Source organism: Microsporum canis, genomic scaffold, assembly GCF_000151145.1.
Source record: "Microsporum canis CBS 113480 supercont1.10 genomic scaffold, whole genome shotgun sequence".
Classification (NCBI taxonomy): domain Eukaryota; kingdom Fungi; phylum Ascomycota; class Eurotiomycetes; order Onygenales; family Arthrodermataceae; genus Microsporum; species Microsporum canis.
In genome coordinates, this window is record NW_003299160.1 from 48948 (window position 1) to 74064 (window position 25117).

General features: G+C 49.2%; 10 protein-coding genes across 10 annotated transcripts; 4 read left to right on the forward strand and 6 right to left on the reverse strand.

Annotated features, from left to right (window-relative positions):
- Window positions 1-18: 18 nt before the first annotated feature.
- On the reverse strand, window positions 19-843 carry MCYG_08717 (conserved hypothetical protein; the record flags this gene model as incomplete). The annotated part of the gene is made up of 3 exons (XM_002842531.1): window positions 19-426; window positions 492-614; window positions 691-843. The coding sequence occupies 3 exons, from the start codon at window positions 841-843 to the stop codon at window positions 19-21; spliced, it is 684 nt and encodes a 227-aa protein (XP_002842577.1).
- Window positions 844-1882: 1039 nt separating this feature from the next.
- MCYG_08718 (phosphotransferase family protein) lies at window positions 1883-3813 on the reverse strand (the record flags this gene model as incomplete). The annotated part of the gene is made up of 6 exons (XM_002842532.1): window positions 1883-2628; window positions 2714-3327; window positions 3384-3445; window positions 3530-3594; window positions 3674-3717; window positions 3758-3813. The coding sequence occupies 6 exons, from the start codon at window positions 3811-3813 to the stop codon at window positions 1883-1885; spliced, it is 1587 nt and encodes a 528-aa protein (XP_002842578.1).
- Window positions 3814-5595: 1782 nt separating this feature from the next.
- On the forward strand, window positions 5596-7966 carry MCYG_08719 (PHD finger domain-containing protein; the record flags this gene model as incomplete). The annotated part of the gene is made up of 3 exons (XM_002842533.1): window positions 5596-5665; window positions 5809-6002; window positions 6081-7966. 3 exons carry the CDS (start codon window positions 5640-5642, stop codon window positions 7964-7966), a joined length of 2106 nt encoding a protein of 701 aa, XP_002842579.1.
- Window positions 7967-8901: 935 nt separating this feature from the next.
- On the forward strand, window positions 8902-10329 carry MCYG_08720 (sideroflexin-5; the record flags this gene model as incomplete). The annotated part of the gene is made up of 5 exons (XM_002842534.1): window positions 8902-9011; window positions 9156-9289; window positions 9378-9472; window positions 9591-10119; window positions 10181-10329. 5 exons carry the CDS (start codon window positions 8902-8904, stop codon window positions 10327-10329), a joined length of 1017 nt encoding a protein of 338 aa, XP_002842580.1.
- A 604-nt stretch (window positions 10330-10933) lies between these two features.
- Window positions 10934-11380, reverse strand: MCYG_08721 (uncharacterized protein; the record flags this gene model as incomplete). The annotated part of the gene is made up of 2 exons (XM_002842535.1): window positions 10934-11053; window positions 11078-11380. 2 exons carry the CDS (start codon window positions 11378-11380, stop codon window positions 10934-10936), a joined length of 423 nt encoding a protein of 140 aa, XP_002842581.1.
- Window positions 11381-11953: 573 nt separating this feature from the next.
- Window positions 11954-14304, forward strand: MCYG_08722 (dual specificity protein kinase lkh1; the record flags this gene model as incomplete). The annotated part of the gene is made up of 6 exons (XM_002842536.1): window positions 11954-12775; window positions 12834-12915; window positions 12990-13337; window positions 13420-13882; window positions 13952-14039; window positions 14101-14304. 6 exons carry the CDS (start codon window positions 11954-11956, stop codon window positions 14302-14304), a joined length of 2007 nt encoding a protein of 668 aa, XP_002842582.1.
- A 903-nt stretch (window positions 14305-15207) lies between these two features.
- MCYG_08723 (Mrsp1) lies at window positions 15208-15739 on the reverse strand (the record flags this gene model as incomplete). Its single annotated transcript, XM_002842537.1, has 3 exons — window positions 15208-15220; window positions 15292-15579; window positions 15654-15739. The coding sequence occupies 3 exons, from the start codon at window positions 15737-15739 to the stop codon at window positions 15208-15210; spliced, it is 387 nt and encodes a 128-aa protein (XP_002842583.1).
- A 958-nt stretch (window positions 15740-16697) lies between these two features.
- MCYG_08724 (glucooligosaccharide oxidase) lies at window positions 16698-18425 on the reverse strand (the record flags this gene model as incomplete). The annotated part of the gene is made up of 3 exons (XM_002842538.1): window positions 16698-17107; window positions 17234-17769; window positions 17872-18425. 3 exons carry the CDS (start codon window positions 18423-18425, stop codon window positions 16698-16700), a joined length of 1500 nt encoding a protein of 499 aa, XP_002842584.1.
- Window positions 18426-19212: 787 nt separating this feature from the next.
- MCYG_08725 (endoribonuclease ysh1) lies at window positions 19213-22375 on the reverse strand (the record flags this gene model as incomplete). Its single annotated transcript, XM_002842539.1, has 5 exons — window positions 19213-19739; window positions 19826-20492; window positions 20548-21670; window positions 22033-22130; window positions 22226-22375. The coding sequence occupies 5 exons, from the start codon at window positions 22373-22375 to the stop codon at window positions 19213-19215; spliced, it is 2565 nt and encodes an 854-aa protein (XP_002842585.1).
- A 569-nt stretch (window positions 22376-22944) lies between these two features.
- On the forward strand, window positions 22945-24742 carry MCYG_08726 (conserved hypothetical protein; the record flags this gene model as incomplete). The annotated part of the gene is made up of 2 exons (XM_002842540.1): window positions 22945-24004; window positions 24060-24742. The coding sequence occupies 2 exons, from the start codon at window positions 22945-22947 to the stop codon at window positions 24740-24742; spliced, it is 1743 nt and encodes a 580-aa protein (XP_002842586.1).
- Between the last annotated feature and the right edge of the window lie 375 nt (window positions 24743-25117).

The following is a 25117-nucleotide window of genomic DNA, read 5'->3' on the forward strand; positions in this document are numbered from 1 at the left end:
TTGCTACAATGCTCGGCCTTACTTCTTCCATGAGTCCCTGACAATGGTGACCTCATCCCATATATTCTCCCTGGCTCTCTCTCTCGTCAAACCGCGCCTGATCATGTCATCATACTCGGTATGGACGTGCCTGATATGCGCTTCAACAGCCAGCCGTACCTTGTCCTTCTCATTCGCAATTTTCCCACTTCTACCAACCCGTCTGGATCCCTTTAAAAAGGCATGATTGAGTACTGTATTGAGATCTGGCTTGGGCATGTTCGGGAACTCTTTGAGGAGCAGTTCCCTGGCCTTTTGTCGGTCACGAGCATCCTTTTGAGCCACTGCTTTTTTGCGTGCATCAGATGTGTCCTGCGACTCTAATTCGACGGCAGCTTGTACATCAATCGGAACGCAAATGCCGGTCGGCTTGTAAGTTGTGGAACTCTAGAAGGTTAGCATATAGCTATGTAGCCATGTAACAGTCAAACGGTCCACAGTAGCTCGCTTACATAGACGGTATATACAGGCGATCCCAGGTCGTGTGTCTGGGAACGGCATTTCCTAGTGATGTAGGTATTCCCCTTAGGTACAAAGGCATATCCCGAGGGTCGACGCTGGTTGTCAAGAAGTATCTGGTAACAAGTCATGAGCTTTCCTTCAACTCCAATAGTAATGGCATCTGTTTTCATAAGCCTGTCAAGAACTTACATCTTCGGATACGGATCCGTGTACCGTCTTGGAATAAGAAATATCCCTGAGCTTGTCTTGTAGAGCCTTTGGCATCGGTTTCAGAGACTGGCTGGCCTTTGGAATAGGCCGTTTGGTCTTTGGACGAGCTTGACGCCGTTGCTGTTTGCCCATCCTGTCGACGATTAACAGGCTGTGAGTAAGAGATTGCACAGCTCCAGGGACTCTTATGGAGTGATACTGGCTAAAATCATCTCTGAGGCTGGAAGATGGAAAATTCCTCTGTTGACCTGCATGTTGATGTTTTATTCACCCAGCTATTCACCCAGCAACCAAGTCGAGGACAATGAATTATGAATAACTAAATAAATAGATCAACGGCGGGCTAGCCCACACAAAATAAATATATGACATTATCCATCTTATAAGATCTTCAAGTCTGTTGATGATATTGTTAGTTATCTTTTGATCATTATTCTAACATATAAGTGCTCCAGCTAATCTACATCTACACCAACATCTAATACGATGTCCTTTATTCGCCTAAACCTCCATGCATAGAGACAACGGACCAATGGAGATGAACCACTGGTTATGTGTATAATTTTCAGCTACTCCGCGAGTTGCAAGGGCAGGGTTTCATCCTTGAGCTGCTCCGTCTCCATCCCTGTATAAGAGTCACTTCTCGGGTCATCGGTTAGATCGAATCCCGGCAGCAGGGGAGGCGGATATGTCCTTGCGGAAATACGGATAATATCGACCTCAATAGGAGGAATAATTATTTGATTGCTGTTGCACAAGCAGCAGGACAGGAAGATCTTTATTAAACATGTGCAGAACTAGCTAACCGCAGGAAATGTGGAAGGATCTCAGCTAATGTTTGCTTCGCCAATCGACATCTGCATGTTGATAATGCATATACGAAAGGAGCAGCCTTCGTATAAGGCCCTTGGGCAGCACGGATGAGCGCGTTTAGGGCTGTTATGCCCGTAAGCCTATTGCTATAGTTCATGTGCAAAAGGGGTAATAGTCCCTTTCAGGGGTTCTCGTCGAAGTCGTCGAAGGGAAAGTGATATTGAACCGCAATGGTATCGTTACGTGTTTCAGCAGCTTCAAGCATTTTGGTCTTCATCTCACGGGCCTTTGCTTTCGCAGCTTTATATTCATCATTGGTAACCCAGCCCAATATGTCCACACCAAGAACATCTCGCATTTATTCCATTGCAATATCAGCTTCCCTCTGTTGCGCGTCCAGTCTGAATGTGTCGTGAATCACTTTATCTGAATACTCGAAAGGAGGAACAGTGCATGTCCCTCTGTCTAGAGAGTCTTCTGTAATCAAAATCGGCCAGCTCTGTATGGCGCGAATCATGTCAGCTCGTAGAGTAGTCGAGTCTCCTTCCCAGGGAGTGCCCGCACTCTTAAAGAGGCGTTGATGCATAATGACAGACTGGTTGAATATTGCATCATAATGTTCTTCATTCAACCGCTTGGTAAGGGCGGCATAAAGAAAATGAACCACCCGTCTTCGAATGGTCTCTCGCACTGAAATTTGTTCAGACAAGGCAAGAGAGTCATAGTTTGGTGGAAGATTGATCTGAGGCTCAAGGAGCTTTTCTGAATCGGGGTCACCGTAGTTCTGGAAATGCTTCGGCATCCCAGTAGCAAGCCCAAGAGGAAGAACTTCAGAGTGCTGCCAGTCAACTAGTCCAACAATCTCATTCGTCTCTGACACGAGAATATTGCTAGGTTGGAAATCGGGGTGGCGGATGACCGGTCGGTTCAGCGAGCTTCCTGCTTTGAAACCAAGATATCGTGCCAGAGCCAGGTAATCAGACAAATCCTTGATGTGGCCTTCTGGGGAAACCTGATGGAAATTATGGGTCTCCCGGTAAAGTCGTTCATAGGGAAGACGAGGTTTCGCATAAGTTTTGGTCCACTTCAACTCCCGCTCCCCGACTGCGCAAAGACATCGTTTGAAGATGGCCCTGTTGAACAGATTAGTGCTTAAGCTAATCTCAGCTCATCCCAGTTGTCCACTTACAGGGTCCTCTATCAATTTTGAGCCGTGCTCTCTCGTTGTGCCACCAAGTGTAATGTGCCATAGGGCCTATACAGAACTGGCGCTCGCTATGATCTGGCAGCGGGATCCCTTCTCCGGAGAGAATATCTCTTTGATAGTATATGCTACCAGAAGCAGGGAACTTCAATGACATCAACCGCGTCTCCCACTCAACGACCTGTTTCATGATCTTGTACTGATCCTTTGGCGTCATGGTATACCATACATCGCCCAGTGGGATACCGCCCAGTTTCTCCATGATGATGTACTCGACACCGACAGGATTCGCCTGTGTTGAGCACCAAGCATACACCTTAGGCGTGGTAATACCATGCAACCGGAGATAGTCCAGAGTGGCCACCTCACTGGCAACTCCATAGTGTTGAGGTCCTGTGGAAGGATATGGAATTCTGGCGATGACATGCTTCCCATCACTGAAAGTGACTTGGAATAATCGATTGAATCCGCCTTCTGATAGCTTAACAAATGAAACAATGTCAGAAGTACAACGACTGGATGCCGCAGCCACAACTTTCTGGAGAGCAAGTATATCGAACTCGAGGTAACGCTCCGTCAGTCGTAGACGTTCATTATAGCTGCCGCCTTGTCAGCCTTGATATATCTTTCTCGATGGACACAAGCAAAAACGTACATCCATCTTCCGGACGTATACTTGAAGAGCTCACCCGACTTTTGGGCTCTTATGCTCCCGAACTGGCGGAAGTGCGAGCATTGAGTCAGGGGAGAACGGAGGACACGGCGAAACTGCATGTTCTAGCTATCTCCACAACTCCGTACAGGTTTTCCCTGGAGATGTATATAGCAAACTACTTGAAAAGGCTGAAGGGCATGCGATTCTCCACCTTAGTTGACTAGGTCAGCGTCTGCTTAGCTTATTGGCGTCCCAGGATTGTTATTTAAGAAGGCGAAGAGATACCATACCGTGCTTCGACCAGCCGTTCGATCTCAAGATGTTCTTTAGAGACCTGACGATGTAAGCTACGAACGTCTATTGATACTACTTACGTAGATGGAAACAAGGTCAGGGGCAAGCGCCCGCCGCTGGAATAAAGGAGAGCCATAGAAAGGAGGTAGTAAGTCTCAGTCCTTCGCTTCTAAAGATTGCCCACTGTCGTCTGTTGGATGGTTCCCATCATTACTTCATGCTTTCTGGCTACCCCAGGCACAATCAGATCAGACGGCTCTGTGTTGCAGACTGTCGGATCTCTGTTCTCTTCAGCTAGAGGTTGTACTCTCTCTCTCGGCTATCTAGAAATCTTGGTCTTCCGAAAGAGTCCTTCTCTGGATGTCTCTGATGTCGTGTGGCTCAAGCATCGCGTAACTGGTGAGAAGGCATAAAACACGAGAGACATGTACATACATAGTAGTATGTACTGGGACGAGTGTGGAGAAGAGGAGAGAAAGCTATTTATCTCCTTGGAACTTCCAAGTTACTGGCGCAAACAACCCAATCACCAGTCAAGGATCGGATAAGTCCATATATTGCTATGTATGCATATTTGAATCCCCTGCTGTTATTAGTGGAGGTCCGAGATCAGGAAAAATTTATTAACTTATTTTATGGAGCTGCTTAAGGGGGAGAAAAGATGGGTGATTTTCTCGGCTGCAGGCACCAGCGCGGCCTGCAGCTGTACGATGTGCATACGGAGTCACTACTTTTACTCTGTCCCCCAAGGTGTGAGATGTTAGCTAGTCAGTTATATGCAAGCATTGTTCCAAGGGGGGTTTCTTTTCCTGGTTCACGTCGTCCCAGTCCATGGTTTTATACGCCGATACTTGACTGATCGATGCTGATGTCTGTTAGATGAGTGGTGTATATACACATACGAGCAGATACAGTATATACTCCTTGGGCCGTCTGATGGAGGATTCCACGGGTACAAATACCTCATGAAGGTACTTAAAACTCCAGAGTCCTTACTGCTCGCACCTCTATCCGCTAGTTATCCGTTGGTACCGTCTCAGTATCCAACATTATGGAGTCAAAGAAGCTTTCCGGCCTGCCTGGTTGAACCCAGCTGGATACATAACCACATACATACTCCCAGACTTTACACACACATACAAATACACGGGAAAAGGACTAGCAGGTGTGACAAAGGCGCCTCAGAAGTGGGCATCATGCCATGGATATACATATTTACTGTATATATCAAGGGGGGATCCAGTTCGAACACTCAAGCCGGCCAGCAAGAAGAAGAAAAGATTAAGATTAAAGGGATAAACGGAGTAAACAAGGAAGACCAAGAGTCGGATATAAACCGTGAATTAATCTACTTTTTTTTATCCTACAAAAAAAATGTTACTGAAGTATATGGCAGTTGGCAGCTTATACGAAGGGAATCAGTTATAAATAAAAATAACAATAGTGACGTTTCTGGCTTTTATACATCTCTCTTTGACCGTTTCAGCTCTGGCTCTGCTTTTCAAACACTACTGGATAAATCAACGACTAATAATTATTGTCATCTTTCTTGCTGCTGTGGTGCCTGGCTGCTAGTTGATCACCCCTGGCTCTGTTGGTTGCCTGGTGGGCAAAGCCGTCTCTCTCGCTTTTTTTTTCTCTCGATCTCATAATTTTCCTCCCTCCGGTTTCTCTCCCCCCTCCCCCTTCAGCAACAGTTATAAGAAGTTACGTATCTGGCATCCTGTTAAGGGGAGGACAACGGCTATAGAACGAGGTAACATTCATATCCCGGGAAGAAAGATGGGAGTGCCTATAAATAATCCCAAAATCATTCACTCTAGGGCTCCCGGTTCTCAACCTCCTGATCGCTGGCCAACCTTCCGCTACTGCGAAGACGACCCTTTGAACCGTCTCCTGTTGCTATACCAGGGCATCCGCCGGTCGTCTTGCCTCATGCTGGTCCGGGGGTAATCTGCTGCTATGAATTGGGACTATCCTATCCACAGGTATGCCCGTCCTGTTGGAAGGTGACGGCGGCCCCTCGGCTGGGAACAAAAAGGAAGATATAAAAACAAGATATAGAGAATGATATGAGAAAGACCAAGGACTGTATAGCAGACATATGCTGACCTGAGTTTGGTTTCTGCAGCTTTACGGATCCTAATGTCGAACCTCAAACGCCCACGAGAACACCCACTACGAGCTCGTTCGAGACCCCAAAGCTTGAGTCCAGCTTCTATGACCCTCGAGTTACATGGGACACCGCAGACCCTTATGGCTCCAGCCCGGAGCTGATCAAATTCGCTCCTCGATTTGACCTCGCTTCTCCGTCTCCCCAGAGAGGTAAGTTGGGAAAAAAATAAAAAATAAAAAAAACAGGAAGTAGAAGGTGAATGACTCGTGCTAATGATGTAAATACAGGCCAATTACCAGATATTGATAGAGTTGATAATGGGGTGACTGTCGGAAGTGTGAGGAAGACAAGGCCGTTGAGCATCATATCTAGCTCTGGGCCTGATATTTCGGACGGAACCGATGCTACGAGCCGTTCTGCTGCTTCGATGCAGACCCCGCCGCCTACCAGCACCTCGCGGAGGAGAAATCAGGATGCCATGAATCTAATGACCGATGATGCCGCTACGCCCGTGCAAGAGTCCAATCCAAACCGCCTGGAGACTCCCAGCCGCTTCGTCGGGCTGTCTCCCAATTTCTACGGCTTCCAGGGCACTCCTGATTTTTTCCGTATGGCTGGAGCTTCTTCTACGGAGCCATCCTTCATCCCTCGATACCAGATGCCCTGGGATCAGGAGAATGTGCCTCCGCCGTCGACGATGGCAGACCCGGCAATGTCTAGCAATCCTTTTGACATGTCTACGCACCCTCCGCTACAGCAGCCTGTCGACGCATTCGACGCTGACCCGGCCAGTGAGGTCGGGCTGGAGACCCCAAAACTGCCGGTAACCCAGTCTGATGGGAGGAAACGGGTGGGTTTGGGAGGTCCTCAGGACCATCGCTATCTTGACTCGCAGCCAGGTGTCGGCATCAACGCCTCGTTCTCTACCTCGCCCCGTGTGCCTTTACTACAGGATGACGACCCTTCCATGTTCCTCAGCTCTCCAGCTCGACGGTTTGGCTTTTCTGACCCGTCATACTCTCCCAACGCACCCCGGATAGAGAACCGTCAACCATACCATTATCAGATGGAAGAGTCCGAGAGGGATAGACGCGAACGGGGCTTATGCAAGGTACCACGGACAAGAAGTGTTGGCCACTCAAGCATGACTGGCAATGTGGGTACTGCTACCAACTTCGATACCTCCTATGCTGCCTCGCTTCCTCGATCAAGCTCTGGGAGACCGCCAGCGAGGCGAATCACGACTCACTCCGGAGCTGTAACTCGACAGAGTTCCCTTTCCTCCGGGGCTGCATGTGTTATTCCGGGAAGCGGAGTGAGAAAAACGCCTTCCAAAGGCCGCACCTCGCCGTTCAAATCACAGATGCATTCCTTTCGCCGGTCTACCTCCCTGGCTGCGCCCATGGAAGCTCTCGTGCTCAAGGTGGGCAAGGATGGAATTGCAACTACCGAGATGAAGCTGGCGGTACAGTCACAGCCTCAATTGCCTGATGTTTCCCCTGATATTAGTATCGAGGAACTCTCTACCGAGAGTGACAGTGACCTGTCCGATACTTCAGAACGTCGAATCGCCAGGAGTCAGAATCCCTCGTTTCATTTCCCTGATATTACGCCTCGTAGACCCCGCATTGCACGTACCCCCTCTTCTTCCCGTCCGCACTCCAAGTGCTCGTCTCGCTCATCGACGGTGGGCTCCTCGCATTCGGGGTATAACCCAGGCTGGACGGGTACCTCGCGGGGCAGGGGCAGGCAGCTGGACACATGGGATGAACGCCGTCGACACTCCGTTAACCAATCAAGCAACCATTCCCGAAGCTACTCGATCACCGACTCGGAAGCTACGCAGGAAGATGACGAGGATGAAGCGGACGGTGCAGGGCATGCCCAACATGCCCTTAAGCAGGTACTCCAGGCACGTAAACGCCAGACGGCATCTGGCTATGGGTCGGCATCTAGAGCTTGTCACTCTTTGACGATGGCAACGATACGGTCTTCACCCCCGTTGGTGGGATACCCCGAGTCGTATTCAGGAGACCTCAGCTCACCCACGAAGGCGACTGACCAAGCATCCGCCCCTACGCCGACTGTGGAACGCCAGAATAACCCCAGCACTGGAACCAGATGCGTGTGCAATTCAAGAAATAATGGAGGACATCTCATGATCCAATGGTGAGACGGACCCTTTTCTCCCGTTCATCTCTCGATATATCTCTCTCATCGAACTAACTGTATTGGCCAGTGAATCGTGTACGCACTGGCTCCACACAAAATGTGTAGGGCTTGACCGTCAAAGCCTGCCGCCAGTATACATTTGTGTCTACTGTGTGCAGACTCCCGTACGCCGGCAGCGTCCTCGCGACCCTCGCTCTCGGGGAGGACATGTCTCCTCCCCTCTCACCCATAAATCCTACGGCTTCCCGTAGACACCCTGCTTAATTACTCCCGGCTTCGATATTCCGACTCGAAACTATCGCCCGACTGCGTGACAGTCTTTTTCGTCTCCTCTTTTCTTTTGTGATGCTCTACCACCTTATTATACCATGCTTAGACTTTTTTTTTACTGATCGTGTGTTACAATACCCAGCTTTTGCATGTGCCAATGCTGTACCCTTCTTCTGTTCATATTTTGCTCTATCCTCGGGTGCTCCTTTGCCTCCTTCATCGCCTTCTTTAGCCCTTCCATCTATCCTTTTTGGCTTTCTCGTTTTCTTCTCCGCCTCGGACGTAAGCTTAAACTCCGCAACATGTGACATAAAACAGCCGCCGTTGATTTTAACCGCGTCTAACTAAGCGCTATCGGATTTAACTTCTTCCGAAAACTGCCGGCTTCGGCTCCGAATTCGCCGCCTTTAGTCTTTTTTGCCTACTCACGTGGCCTTGCTTAGCGCGACAAAAAGTAAAAAACGAGCCAGGGTTTCTTCGTAGGCGAGAAAGAAGAAGAAGAAGAGAGAGACAGACAGACAATAAGACAAGACTCTTTTCTTCTTCTGTCTTTCCTGTCCTCAACAGTTCTTAAGAGGCTTCAGAGCATCACCATCGATTGACCGGAATACCCTCTTGCGTCTCTCCCTCACAGCAAACACTACCGAAACAACGTGTGATATATATATGGCAGCTTCAACAACCACCTCCGGCAATCGGGAGCTCCCTGCGTCTAAGTATGACCTAAGCACATACTGGGGTCGTGTCAGGCAGTCTGCAGAGCTATGCGATCCAAGGTATGTATATATGGTGAGATTCTATACCTGGGTTGTCTTCCGTCCGCCTGGGCGGTAGGGGAGCCCTGAAGGCTCACCTTCGTTATCCTAGTTCTTGACCGGAGAGCATCGCTGACTGGCTTTTCATTTGGAACCTGCATGTAGGACCCTGTTTGTCTCTGCAGACGGGCTGGAGAATGCAAAGAAACTCATCGAGTCGTATAAGGGCGGCCAGCTACTGTCCATGACGCCGGAGTTATGGCATGCGAAGAAAGTGGTCGACTCTACTCTACACCCTGGTTCGTCTGTCCATCCATCCATCGCTCGAAATTAAAAAGAGTTGAAGAGAGGAAGAGGTTGCTACAGATTCTGACCCTTTGACGATAGACACTGGCGAACCCGTCTTCTTCCCCTTTCGCATGTCATGTTTCGTCCTCTCCAATTTGGTTGTCACGGCAGGCATGCTCACACCAGGCTTGGGTGTACGTGTTGACCCCTCTTCAATTTTTTGCTTCTTCTTTTCCTTTTCGTTTCTTTTTTTTTTTTTTTTTCCCCTTGAAATCGGTTAAGAGGACCAATGGGTCTAATATGAGTCGATAGACGACCGGGACACTTCTCTGGCAAATAACCAATCAGTCGCTCAACGTTGCGATCAACAATGCCAACGCCAACAAATCTACCCCCCTTTCCACTTCGGCTATGGTTAAATCTTACCTCCTTGCTGTCTCGGCGTCATGCTCCGTTGCTCTGGGACTGAATGCTGTGGTTCCGCGGCTCAGAATGGCGGCCAACACGAAGCTGATACTCGGTCGGCTTGTCCCATTTGCCGCCGTGGCCACTGCCGGTGCGCTGAATGTCTTTTTGATGCGCGGCGAGGAGATCAGACAGGGCATCGACGTCTATCCCGCCGAGCCCAAAGAACAAAAGGACAAAGGTGAGCGGGAAGTGGGTGAGGCGCAGAGCCTTGGGAAGAGTAAGAAGGCAGCCACTCTGGCAGTGAGCGAGACGGCCATCAGCCGGGTGCTGAACTCGACTCCCATCATGGTCCTGCCGCCGTTAATACTGGTCCGTCTGCAGCAGATGCGGTGGTTGAAGGCACGACCACGGCTTGTTCTGCCCGTCAACCTGGGTAAGTCTCTCTCGGTTAGGGTATGGCTTTGACGGTGCTGATGCTTTTTTTCCCTCCGCAGGTCTGATTCTGACAACGTCCATCTTCGCCTTACCTCTCGCGCTGGGTGCCTTTCCACAGCGTCAGGCCGTGCAGGCGTCCTCTCTCGAGGAGGAATTCTGGGACCGTGGCGGAAGCACCGGGCTCGTTGAATTCAACCGTGGAATCTAGCCGGACAACCTTTTCCAGTTGCGCATGACACAGCTCTTCTGCCTTTGTTTCTCCGGGTTTGATGGCATCTCGGCACTTCCAGCCGTTTACCTGTTCACCTTTTCGTTTTTCGGTCTCATCTCTGTTCGCCTTGTTGGTCTCTGCCCATCTTTCTATTTTACCTATTTGGGTTCGCTGACTGCGGGACCCGGGCCAGTCGTAGCGAGGGCGTTTTTAGATTGTTTTTGCACCAGGCTGGTTGCCTTGGTGTGCATCCGGGTGTCATGCTGAGGAGAACATGCGTGTGGTTTTCTGGCAAGTTTGGCAGGTAGATTTTAGACTCTATAACATCAATATGACATGATCTATGCCTTCAAGAAATAGGCTCAAGAGAAGGGCGACACTTTGCCACCGAGGTTCGCGTGAGATATGCCCTGTATATATATGTATATCTATATATGATTTCGAAGCTGGTCATCGCCAGACGAGAACTACGAGACACATAAAACGGTCTCCCTGGGAGTAAAAAGGCCAGGGATGGGACGACACCTGGTGACGCTGTCGGTCCATGTGATGGGCCAGTGACGCTATAGAGCATCAAACCAGGTCCCCTGCTATGCCTGCTCTAAGACTGAGATCTTCCTGGGCCTGCTTGTGTCTGCTTATGTCTGCTTGTGTCTGCTTGTGTCTTCGTGGGTCTGGCACCGCTGTCGAGTTGCCCGTACGACGTAGGAATGGCCTGTGGCTGCAGTCAGTCCTGATATCTTGCTTTCAGTGCTTCGCTCACAGTACATCCACTCATCCACTCATCGACACATACAATGACAGCAATCATAAACAACGTAGAATAAAAGAAGAAGAAGAAAAAGTCGACGTTTGTGACTTTTTTTTCTGCCAGTTTCCCAAAAGGGTTTTCCGCCTTTTTTTTAACGACATCAAAAAAAAAAACTTCGAAAACTTCAACTTCAACTTCGACAGGAAAACAAAAAAACGACGAAGACGGACGATGGACGCTCAGCCTGACGGTGTCTTCTTCTGCTCTTTGTGCTCGATCTGACGTCCCTCTGCTCATCGTCCGCAATGCCTGCTTTTCGTCTTTCCCCCCGCCTCTAAGCACCGTCTGGTCGACCCGTGGATTCGCCGGGCCCTACTTTTCCACTCTGCCACCGCCACACACCAGCGCTCCCCTGAAGAGACCAGGAGACCAAAGAGAGAGAGAGAGGGACGGACTGCAGAGAGGAATAGACTGAGGATCTCTTTCATCCTGTAGAGAAAACCCTCTGGCTCCATCTTCTTCTCGGACTCTCCCACTCTTCGTCGTTTATTTTTTTACTCCTTCCATTCGCCCTTTTCTGTCCTGGCGTCCTTCTCGGGCCCCTTTGGCTGTCTCTTCGTTTCGGCCGTCACAGGCACCTCGCACACACAACAACAACAACAACAACCACGCCTTAAAAGACGCTGCTAGGACGTCTGCTCTCCAGCATCTATCATCATTTTCACGCCTGGAACGAGGGTTTTTGCCCGTTTTCTCGTCTGCTTTTGCTCACTGGAGAGCCCTGGGCTGATAGCGAAGAAAATTATATATATATATACCAACCGCTTTTTTTCGTGACCGGCAGCACCGGTTTTTTTGGGGGCTTTCGCCATGTCGACCCCTTCTACTGCTACGGCAACTCATCCATCACACCACCAACGTTACGGATATTCCCATCATCAAACATACCAGCCGAACCCCCAGTCCTTCCCCACCGCGTCGGTGGCCAGCAATGCGCTTGCAAACTCGTTCAACAACTACACATCCAGCCATCAGCCTACCACAAGCGGCCTCTCCCTCGCGTCCACGCCCAAATCAACTGCTCCCTTGCCGTCCATGTCCGCCTACAGTGTGCCTACCGTCCTCCCGACTGCTCAGAGTCGGCGGAAGCAGCCAGACTGGGGAGAGTTTTATAAGAATGGCGTCCCCAAGGAGATAATCGTCATTGACGACGACGATGATACCAACGACGGTCCTGTCCCCGTGCTTGCCACAGGCAGCTCTCTGACCGTGGCATCGACGGGCAGAAATGCACAGCGTGCTGCTCCTGCTGCTCTGCCGGCAAACAAGAAACGGAGAACCGACGTCAGTTCTGGCGTTGACGTCTACTACGATCGGCCAGCTTACTCGGTCTCTTCCCAGAAATACGGCGAGGGCTCGTCTGCGCCTTCAATGTCGACCGATCGCACTGCATCCATCCACACCACCGCTCCCACCTCGCTTGGCTCACAGGCCAGCGCTCCCGCAAACAATGCCTATCTCGATGATGTCGCCGTCGGCCAGAAGCGGAAGCGAGTCGTGACACGTAAGGCTGCACGTGATGAATTGAAACGGAGAGAACTGGAGGCCGTTGGCGATGCGTTCAGCAGCTATATACCGCCTCCAAAGCCGCCTATCAAGGCCAAAGACGTCGTCGTCCCCGTCATCCGAGACGTAAGCAACCCTTCTTCCCGCAACCCCTTGCACGCTGGATATTCTAACAGCATGACAGTATAACGCGAACAAGAATCAGAAGATCGATGACGAAGATGGTCATTATATCGTCAATCCCGATACCAACTTGACCGACAAATGTATGGCTGTCTCTCCCCCATCCCGCCCAATCCTCTTGTGTCTTTCATTAGGACTAACCATGTCGCCTCGTCAGATTCAATCATCCGACTCCTCGGCCAAGGGACGTTCGGCAAAGTTGTAGAAGCATATGACAGACAAAGAAAGACTCGTTGCGCAGTGAAGATCATCAGATCTGTGCAGAAGTATCGCGATGCATCACGAATTGAACTCAGGGTCTTGTCCACCCTCGCATCCAACGACGAGACTAACAGAAACCGGTGTATCCACCTTCGGGATTGCTTCGATTTCAGAAACCATATCTGCATCGTCACCGACTTACTGGGCCAGAGTGTCTTTGATTTCCTAAAAGCAAACTCCTTCGTACCATTCCCAAGCAGTCAGATTCAAAATTTTGCCCGACAGCTCTTCACTAGCGTTGCATGTAAGCAGCCATCCCAACCTAACACCCCCCCCCTCCCTTTTTACAATAATCACACTGGCTTTTACTGACTTGTTCTACGTAGTTCTCCATGATGTCAATCTTATACATACGGATTTGAAACCTGAAAATATCCTTCTTGTGAGCAATGCTTACCAGACCTTTACATACAACCGAACCATCCCATCCTCATCCCACACTACCTCGAGAACTGCTCGGCAACGACGTGTTTTACTCGACAGCGAGATCCGTCTAATAGATTTTGGATCCGCTACCTTTGATGATGAATATCACTCTTCGGTGGTATCCACTCGGCATTATCGTGCCCCCGAGATTATTCTCAACCTGGGGTGGAGCTTCCCCTGTGATATTTGGAGTATCGGTTGTATTTTGGTCGAGTTCTTCACCGGAGATGCGCTCTTCCAGACCCACGACAATCTCGAGCATCTTGCCATGATGGAGAGCGTATGTGGCGGCAAAATCGATCCGAGAATCGTCAGGCAAGTTTTACAGAGTCGTAACGGACACAGCGCGAATTCTGCTGCCAAGTATGTTGGGCATCTCGTCTTTATTTTTCTGTGGCGCCTCTCGGACACATTACTAAACATGTCTTCCAGGTATTTCAACCGTACAAAACTCGACTATCCGAATGAGGAAACATCTAGGGCGTCGAGAAAATATGTAAAAGCAATGAAACAGCTTCATGTAAGTTTGCAGCAGTCCAGCCTATAACTACTATATACACATATGCTAATAGGGCGTACAGGAGTTTATTCCCGCAACAACTTCCTTCAACAAACAATTTCTCGACCTGCTCCGCCGTATTTTTGTCTATGACCCTAAAGCTCGCATCACCGCTAAAGAAGCCCTTAAGCACCCCTGGTTCAAAGATACCATCATTGACGATGGCACTGAGGCAGTCCGCATCGGCGAGCAGATCCGACGAGAGCAGCAGCAACGAGCCGCCTAGGACCACCATTTTCCTTCCAATGATATCAGGTTCCATTTTTATTTCTTTTTATTACTACATTTTCTTCGGCGCATTTACCCATATAATTTGTGTGTCGGTTGATACCATATACTCCCTCTAAGCGCCAGGCACTTAACTCTTCTTCTTTTGGAGGCTGACCCGCCAACGAGTGCGATAACCGGCTATCACATACTAGCTGTGCTGACCGGCAATGTCGGCAACTTTCACCCTCTCAACTTTGTCTTCTTGTTTATTACTTTTATGTCACTCTAGACACTATTTTTTTTTCACATTTTCACATTCCTCTGTTGTTGCTTTGAGACAGTTCCTTAATGACTCAGCAACGTTCGCACATCTACGGCACTGCGCTCTGTTTTATGATCCGGGAAATATGACCCCATTGGCGTTTAGCTAGGTATGATGGCATGGGAAATGGGAGAGGTATGAGGGCTGAGGTGGAGGGCGCCCTCGTATGCGGTGGGACTAATGAAGATGACTTAATTTTCAATCCTTTTGATTACACAAAATATACATGCTCGTCGACGGAAATGCCATCGCCATCGTCAATGCCATTGTCTTCTTCCGTTCTGCTGATATTTCTCAACTGCATGTCCCCTTGAATAACCATGCTAAGGGTACGCCATAGTGCTCAGTCTACGGGAAGGGGGATATGTTGAATAATATATAATGACACGAGAAATATACCAGTTGAAAATGTTTGTATCATATTCCATATACCCCAATGAATTCAGACTGACATCATAAGATTGAAAGTAATTGGTGAGACCAGAAGGAAGTGGAGATAACCAAAAGTGAGCCCACGGTTAGACAACCGAAAGACTTTTGAAGTCCTCCCATCATCCATCCACAGACTAGCAAGATATCACCAGCTGGTTACATGTTCTAAGACCAGTGCCTAGCCGGGAGTGAGCTATTAGCAGGATACTCAGGCCAATATTCAGAGTAGCAATCTCAGTCAATACTTACCAGGACACAGGAAAAAATCCGGGGGCCGCGTTGTTAGTCAACGCCTGCCAGGGTCCCAGGGCAAAGTCGACATCGTTAGGTCCGCAGCCTTCACAGGTATCGGCCACAGTGACGGTGATGGTCTTCCCATTGCTGGTGTTCTTAGCAGTGATGTGTCTGCCACAGTTGGGACTTCCGGCGCCTTTCATATGATATTTGCCCAGAGCAACGATATAGTCGCCATCTGAATGCGCCACGCCGCAGGAGCCTGTCGCCCCAAACTGATAGTAGATAGTTCCTTTTCCCTGTCTAATCATTCTCCAGCGTTAGGACAACGGGAAGCGTAAGAGAGGAACGATTGAAGAAAGGAGGAGTATTCTCACGAGTCGTTTTCCACTCCTGTGGTAAGGCCTGATACAACACCAGACACTGCGAGGAGGCAGATTGCATGAGATATCTTGATGGCCATGGTGGGATTTGGCACACTGGAATTGCAAGAGTTTCAGTTTATTATCGAGAGGATTTGATGCTGATAGTCGAACTGATCTATCAAAATGGTAAATCCGAGAAGTTACTGCATCTTATATATTCCAGTCCATCCGTAGATTCAACCGACTTTGCCGGTTGAATCTACGGTGTAGACCATTTCGGAGCATGCCATAACTCATAAGGTATCATTTGCATCCTGTTGGCTTCCCAGTTGAGCGCAAGAAGGATATAGCATTCGCCGTGTTGACCGCAAAGGTTGGAGGCATACGGAGTATTCAAGTTCACAATGAAGAACGCAGATCATGCATTCGCCAGGTATCGTTAGGTGAGGCGCCAGACCAAGCGCGACTAGCAAAAGGAATAAGAGGAAGCTAAAATAAGATAATATCTCCGGATCCGATTTGAGGATATATCGAGTGCATTCGCGTTGGTAATCCGATATCTATTACCGGAAACCAACAGGTTTGCTTAGAGTGTGATTGTTGGAATTAATTGATGCGCGTGTGTATTGTGGGGGAGAAAAGTGCATTCGGAACCAATCTTAGCGCTGTTCCTGAGTGTCACTCATTCGCGCGATTTTGCCCCATTAACTAGAGTAGCTCCACTCTGCGTGCTATACCATTGGCGGGAATAAAAGAGATGCAGGGTATGAGTATATAAAGTCGGTAACCATGATCAAGAACGTGTGACAACGGTGTGTATATTTCAAGCCTATAGACTCATCGATTCCATGTAGGATTATTTGGTAAAAAGAGGCAATTATCCGAACCCGGGATGGGATACTAACCAACTGCAGGATAAAACAAATCTTGTAGTATGGGCCATATTGACTGTAGAAAGCCCATGTGCGTTCATATCATATTTTTCTCAGCCTGCTCTTGCAGGCCGTTTCAATGATTGGTGTCCTCCCGGCCATACTGAGCCCCATCTGGCTGAGTCTAGAATGAGGGAGAAATGCCTTGAGGGTTCCAAAACACATTATCTGGATCAAATCTCGCTTTGATGTCCCTCAGTCGTGGTAGGTTCTCTCCCCAGTACAGACTCTGCGCCGTTTCACTGTCCAGTTGGGTGTCTATAGAATTGGCATACATGCCCCAATCTCCCTCTACCATGGATTGTGTCACGCTGTCCATGATCTGCTTCAGCAAAGCAAAACTCTCCCGGGGCAATTTGCCATTCTCTCCAAAGTCGTTGAGTTGCCAGAGCAGCAACTTGTTACGGTGAGCATAGGATGTTGCGGATGTACCGGCTCGGGAGACAGCCGACTTCGGGCCACCATGCAACTCAAAGAGGATATCCCAGGAGTGACGTGCATCGGCGTCATTAATGTTGGTGAATAAGGTTGATACTAATGAGTCGATTTGCTCATTTGTGAGAGATGGAGTGACAAGGCTGCTAGCATAGGTCGTTGTGTGCTGTAAATTAGTTAGTATATTGAATTCTTAGCACGAGAGGATATCTCCTTTGTACCAACATACCGCATTGTATGGATATGTTTGGTCCAAGGGTTCACCGTCTGCGAAGTTCTCGAGTCCCTCAAGCCATCCTACAGTCTTGATAAGCGATGGTCTCGTTTTGAGACTGATTAAGAGAGGCTGTAAAGCTTGGAGAAGCCCCTGCTCATTACCAAAGTAAAGCCCCCGGATGGTTTGACTGTATGCAGTCACCGCAAAAGCTAGGTTGAGCTCTTCCCGAGCCGTCATTGCAAGGCGCTGCACTGTTTTAAGGGATTCAGCCACCGCTCTTTCATTCCAGGGAAGCTCGATGGCGAATACAACGACATGGTCTGGTAATTCAAATGTGTTGAACTCGAACTCGGTTACAATGCCGAATGATGAGCCAGCGCCTCGTATCCCCCAGAAGAGATCTGAATTTTCAGTAGCAGAACAATGCACTATGGATCCGTTGGCTAGAATAACTCTGGAGCCTTTCAACCAGTCTAGGGTAAGGCCCTGAGTGCGAGAGGCTCTTCCGTAACCACCGTGCAAGACGTGTCCAGCAATACCGACACTTTTAACCGTTAGGTACACGTCTTTAAGCCAACCGGGAATTCTTTAGACTACTTTTAAGAAAAAGGGAACAAAGGAATAGTAAAAGAGGAGAACAACATACCCAGGGCAGGTTCCATGGGGAATTGCTCTTCGCCCTTGGTTATACAATTCCACAGAGACGTGGCCTAGTCGAGCCCCAGGTTGGATGATGGCGGTGTGGTTGTCATGGAGGGTAACCTGATTCAGCTGCTCGAAGTCAATAACCAGATGTCCATCTTCGCCCCCGAACCCATATGATCCAGAACTGTGGCCTCCGCCTTTAGCGCTTATGCGCAGATTGTTTTTGAGCCCGCAAGAAACGGTAGCCTGAATCTGATCCACAGACCACGGAATCACAACAGCCGCGGGCGTATACGTCACTCGCAGATTCCAGGGAGATATTCTTCGAGCCCAGTCCCTCGAGCCTCTCACTACATGTGGAATATCTGCATCTGCTAGACATGACGTTAATGAGCGCGAATCCCTGCCGGCAAGTAGTATAACAACAAGAGCGGCCAACACAACCCATAAAACGAAGCCGGCGGGTTTACATAGCCAGTTGTAACACGGGGTATTCTTATGTTGTCGTGGTCTGACAGACAACAACGGTGTCGTTTGATTGCTCTCAGAGGGCATGTCAGGATAAAAGGAAAGCTGAAAGAGGAATGAATACTGTTGAATATGGCGACAAATGCTCTGATTCTTCCAGAATCGTCCTCGGCCTTGGGGCTCAATAACACGTATAAGCATGTATGATGAACATTCGGTTAGGCAAATGAATATTATCCGCCATCATTATTCTTTTCTGCAGGATTTTCATCTTGTCTGGCCTGAAAACTAGCTGACCAGCGGTAACCAGAGGACCTGACGATCAGCGAGCTGCCAGCCAACCATCTTCGCTCCGGGGCTGGTGGTGATGGCATCCGGTTGCCAATCTGACGTGTCACAGCCTATCAGGTATTTTCTCTTTGTAGGGAAGCTTGTTCTGTCCATACTATGTATGTACATGGTACACGCTACCTGGTATAACGTCTGTACTTCGTATTGCAAAGCGCCATCGTGGCAGCCGAGTTAATAGCTGAGAATTAATAATCTACATAGTAGGCGTTAAGAAACTTGCCGAAATAGTCGGGAGTCACTACTAAAGCTAGCCAATAGGAGAACAGGATTTCGTACCGGAAGTTATTTTATCCGTATAACACGTGATGGCTATCAGATTTAATTACTAATCCATTATCAAAGTCTAAGGAGAAATTTAACGTTATTTAATGTAGAAGCAGCAGGGCCAGCCTTGGATGATGGCTGAACAGGGCGTTTTTGAGCGTGGCCGACCATATTGTACAGTGAAAATAGACTAACTTTCCGCCCCAAGACTCCGTGACTCTTTACCGGTAGCAGGCAGAAGAAAAGCAACTTGGCTAGTCTAGACAACTTGCTCCGTCTTAATCGTGGTAGACCCGTTGGGGATGGTCTTTGCTGGCATCGCGCTCCCAGCTTTCGTATTCCACATGTCAGCAACAGTTTCCACTGCTCTCTCGACCACAACCCTAACACGGTCCCTCAAGACCGGGTAGGAACATTCGACTTCTAGTGTTTCGAGCCACACCCGGGCGATATGGTTGTCGACCTTGATCTCAACCCCTGGCACTGGTATCCCGAGGGAATGTAATCGACCCAACTCCAGCTCTTCCATTTCCTGGAGCTCCTCCTCATCTTCCGATCCTTCCAGCTCAGGCGTATCAGCCTTGCCAGCGTCTTCATTGGATGGGGAACCCGCGTTGGGGCCTCTACCGCGTTTCACTTTCGGACGTTCAATTGGAGCGATTTCGGAGCCAAACTGTGCTTCAAGGATCATGCATAAGCGCATAAAACGCTCTTCGGGGGTCAGGTGGGAATGGGGGTTGTTCGGGAGCGGCTCATGGCTATGGCAATGCTTATTCTTACTTGAACCTGGATTCACAAACTCGAGTTAAATCGTACTTCTTTAAGCAAATGGTACAAGGGTTGTAGACCCAAAAAGAAGGGGGGGGCCTTACGTTTAACAGCTGCCGGGCTGCTCTCTACAGTGAGCAGTACCGCCATCACAGCGTCAGCAACTCCATCGTTCATCATATTACCTTCCCACTCTACTTCAACCTCGCGACGTTGTGGGTTATATCTCACAAAGACGCAGCCCATTATCAGATATGTGGTTAATATGCAGGACGGTATCTCCTCGTCTGCTTCTTCTTCCCCATTTTTCATAATCGAGTCATTCTGAGACTTGCTTGAGGTTCCATTGGAGTTTTTAGTGTCCTCAGTCGAAGGCGGGTCGATCTCTTCGATCAGGCCAAAAGTACTTTCAAGTGCCCAACGGATGAGATCAATGCTCGCCGTACTGAGGGTAATGTACTGTTTGCACGTAACCATTGTTGTGGTAAGCCCAGCATATTCCCTAAGGTCATCAGATGCCATCATCGATAACTTGAAGCCATTTTGAACAAGAACGCCGTCCATTAACCGAGAGTCGTCCTGTCCCATTGGGGGTGACGTCTCCGCTAATCGGCCGACGACTCTAGCAACTTTGTCAACCATAAATGGGATGCGAACCTCGTCACAGTTGGCAGGAGTGTAGACTTTGACTTTGACTTCCTTGTCCACATTCAAGCTCAACAGCTTTGATTTCAACCTCATCATCTGATGTTTTTCTCCATGAACAAGAATCTAGTTTGCAACATTAGCCAAAGGAGCGTACCTGATAGGATCGATGTCAACTCACCACAACAGGAGCAGCAACAGATTCAATGAATTCCCTGTTTTCAACACCATCAACGTGAGCTGCAAAACTGATTTCATCGACTGTGCATCTTCGTTGTATCATGATCTTTTGGTCATCACTAGGGCCGGCGGCATTTTTAGCACTCATAACAGCCGGGATCTGCTCGGGCTCGTTGATTATCTGTTTCCCCATCGTACCCTCGACGCTGTAACCCGTCATAATGACACCGTTCCGTTCGTTTGGCGCCCAGCGCTCCAACAGTTCTCTGCTAGTTCCTGTTTGGAGCATACCAGGAGATGCAAGCATGACGCACCCTCCCACATCCTCGAAGCGGTCCAAGTTCCTTAGACTCCGCACGAAACGGAAGTCCCAGGGCCCGGCAGTAACGCTCTTATCGCCTCTGGCTTCAGCTTCAGCCATGCGCTGGCGGAAGAGCCGCTTTATGTTCTCATTCATCGCCCCAATGTATGTTTGGTATACAACCATACATCGACGAGCCATATTTCCGATATAGTAAATTGGCACTTTCTGTAGTTCAGGGTGCCGGCTCCAGTATTCATCCAGGATCAGGAGCAGCTCCTGTGCTCGACCGAGCGCAAAGACGGGCATAAGGACCCTTCCTCCTCGATTTATAATGCTAGTGACCGATTTTATGAGGGCCGCTTCACGCTCTAGTCGAGGTGGATTTGATGATATACCAAAAGTAGACTCTGTTATCATGACGTCTATTTTGACGCCCTTGGGGACTTCTGCAGATATCAAGTGGCGATCCTCTTCTCTGGAGTAGTCACCAGTGAACAGGATGTTAAGTCCCGCGATGGAAATAAGAAACATCGCAGCACCGAGCACATGGCCGGCCGGAAATGGAGTGATTCGAATGCTGTTGATCGTGTGGGTGGTATTGAAATCAATAGTTTCAATTATGGGGAGAGTCGAGAGATGGTCATGCTCCGTATAGAGGCTTGTTCGTTGATCAGAGGAGGAAGATGTATTACTGACACGGACATTATCCTGGATCAGCCATTTGTAAATGGCCTTGGTGGCATGGGTCATGAAAACTCGGCCTTTGAAGTTCGTTTTGCTGAGGACATATGGTAGGGAACCCGAATGATCCAAATGGAAACTAGATGAGCAATGGGTGAATTTCCCATTAATTAGCTATCTGTTTGCAATTGTACAAGAGGACAGCATCCAAACAAAAAAAAAAAAAGTGTGCCCGATGGAATGATTTGGCCGGAACAAGCTATGGGAGAGATGAATACACAGGGATACGAGGGGGAGCTCCAACTTCCGTGGGAATAAAAACTTGAATTTGCATTGAATATCTCATAGTACATGTTTGAAGATGGTGACAAAGGCCGTGCAGTATATGTATATGTAATATATATGTATATATGGGGCGTAAAATCCTTCTGCTCAAGACAGCCAAAAGGGAAGGACGATTCCGTTATCCCTGGAAGCATAAGGATGGGGAGCAAAACGTACTGGCTTATAAGGAGGATATCAACAGTACTCAGGTCGAAGTCATCGAAGAAAGGCAGCGCGGCAAAGCCATCTTTGGCTGGGTGCATCCCGGCATCAAGCTGTCGACCATCTACAATTAGCTTGAGTGCTTTCGACACAGTGATGGGGACGAAGGGGATTCGAAAAAAAATAAAAGAAAAGAAAAAAAACGCACCATAACCGTCTTCCCCTTGTATTGAATGATATGACAGGACCTCCCGACTTCGTTGCCGCCTCCCAGACAGTGAAATAGAAGCTCATCAGAGGGATCTATGTGCTGCTCGTCCGCGTTTGCTGAGAACGAGCCCTTTCGTTTCGAAGCCATCCTCCTTTTCCTACTTTAGTTCGTTAATGTCTTCCTGTATCGACGTCTGGCCCCGATCTGCAGCATACACCGACACTCGTCAGGCTCCAACGAAGCTCAAGTCCTCGTCGTCGGCTGAGATCCTGTTTATATCTCAATTTGTTTCTTGTCGAAAGTTGAAAAAGCGAACATATTGATTATGTAAGTAAATGTCCACGTGACTTCTCTTTTTGTTCTTGCAAGGAAAAAAAAAAGACGCGAAAAATGACATCAAAAAAGAGACGAAGAAGAAGAAGAAGAAGAAGAAGAAGAAGAAGAAAACAAGCTGAAGGGAAAAGATCGCGCGCCTTGTCTGCGTTTGCCGGATATCTCTTGATAGCTCTTCATATTGCGCTGGCCGTTTCATGCCCCCAGATGGTCTGAAGTGAGATGAAAGCTGGCTCCCGGGGGAGAACTCCTCCATCTTGCGCTGCATTCACCCGGGTTGATATTCACCAACGGGCGAGTTACAATAAAGAGATCAACAATATAAGAGGACAATAAAAGGAACACCAACGAGGCTGTCCTCTCTCACTCCGTCCTGGTCCACGATGGCGCAGACTCAGTCTCACCAGCTCCCTCCTCGCACCTTTTCTCCCCCTGCGTCCAGTCCCTCCCCTGGTGCCCAGCAGGCAGCTTCGATGCCAGGTAGCAACGCTCCCCCTCCGCCCAAAAGACAGCGTCTCTCGCCTCTGCCGCAGTCATCCCAGCCGTACAACTCTCCTCACTTCGCGCCAGTGCAGCTGTCTGTGAACGGGAGCTCTGTGAACGGTATGGCAAAACAGACACCGAATGCGCCCCCGCCACCGGGCTCGATGGGGCCCCCTTCACGCCCGGTAGAGAAGGCCACGGATACAGCTGAGCTTACCGACGTGCTCGCCTCATCCGGTATAGACGTAAAAGAGGAGGAAGCCTTCTTGACCAGCGGGTACGGAAAGCCGACAAACCAGGCACAGACCGCCCAGCAAGCGCAACCTCACGCCATCTCACATCCCTCGCAACCACCCCGACCACAATCTAGTTTCTCCAACTCGTTCAATTCCCTACCAACTGTGGGGACCGTGACCCCGGCAAACAGCTTTTCCGAACAGACACCCAAACAGCCCGTCCTTCAGCCCGCAGCTTATTCCCAGCAGGCACCAACCGTGGTTCCGCCTGCCAAATCACCGGAAGAACTGGCCCAGGATGAGAAACTACGCCAAGATACCGCTGCCAGCAGGAGAGAGCAGTACCATCTCCAGGCCGCCTTTTTACACACGGCTGTGATGGAGAAGAAGCTCGAGAAACGCGCTCTGGAACACGGAGTTAGGATGCCCATGAGCGGCGTCTTCAGACCCCTTCCCGGGCGCCCAACCGGACCAGTCGAAGTCACTGGCCCGGATGGCTCGTCCGTCATCCGAAGAGACCAGACCATTCTTAACCCAGAGTCCGCGCTGGGTGACATCATTTCATTGCTCTCCCTGGCTTCGGAAGAACGACTTAGATCCGTAATCGATCACTCTGTCACACTCTCGAGAAACCGGCGAGTGAATTCCCACGGTGCTGTATCACTGGAATGGGCCGATTTGGCCTCCACGCCAGAGCAACCTGGAGACAATGCTGCTGTGATAAGTAAGTCTTATTGAATGCCTGTACTCTTGTGCTTTCAGGAACTAATATTGGTTAGAACCTGACCAACCCTCCACGGCTGAAAACACGGTTAACAATGCTGCCACAACAGCGAAGAGAACTACACCAAATGCTTTAACATTGAAAAGCCGTCGACTGATTGATAGGGACGAATCACACGAAGAACGTCGGGCTACGAAACGTGCGAAACGCAATGCGGATGCCATTCTTAGTAACGATGGCCGGCTGCCCACACCGGGGGCAGCTACACCAAATGGCCTTCAGAGCGAACGTGCTCCGGATATTGATAAGAAGATATCCAAGAAAGATATCAAAAAGATTGACGTCAAAGCTACTGGCGCAGTACAACACCAGCATGCAATCGAAACTGCTCGCATGCAGACCAATAGCCTCTCTTCCAGGTTCGGTAAGAAAGGAGGCTACAGCTGGTTAAAGTCTTCACAGCCGGCGGCTAGTAGAAGCGGGTTCTCGACCCCTTCTCGACTTAACACAGTGACAGCTGCTGGATCAGCCTCAGGAGTCACCGGAAGGCCAGGTTCTACGGCAGTCGGGGTGAAGGGTATTCGCAGGCAGTTCGGCGATTGGCGAGAGGACAAGGAGAATGGAGCTGGAATCCAAATTCGAGATATACTCTTCACGCTAGAAGTGGATGGCAGGAGCCTGAAGCATCTACAAAAAGCCTATTCAAAGGATGCAAAGGAGGATACCGCTGTCTCCTGAACTACATTCACCTAAGCCCTCCGCACAGTTCGCTAATCATATCCCTCGGATGCAGCATGGAATATTTGGCAGAGCCAATCAAGACGCTAAGGTGTTGCTAAAGAGGCATCTACTTGTGGGAGGCTCTATTTCACTATGATTACCACCATACACCATCATAAATCCTTCGATCCTGTTTTATTCTCTCCCCCATGCATCACCCAGGCCAACTCGGCCCTTACGACCTTTAATCTTACTCCTTTTCTTCTTCCGCTTCTCCATTAAATTCCGTGTTAATGTCCCGCTTGGACTGCCCGTCTTCGTCTTCAACACTTTTTCAACCTCAAGTAATCATTTCCTCTTTTACACTAGCATTCTGTTCTTTTATCAAGGGAA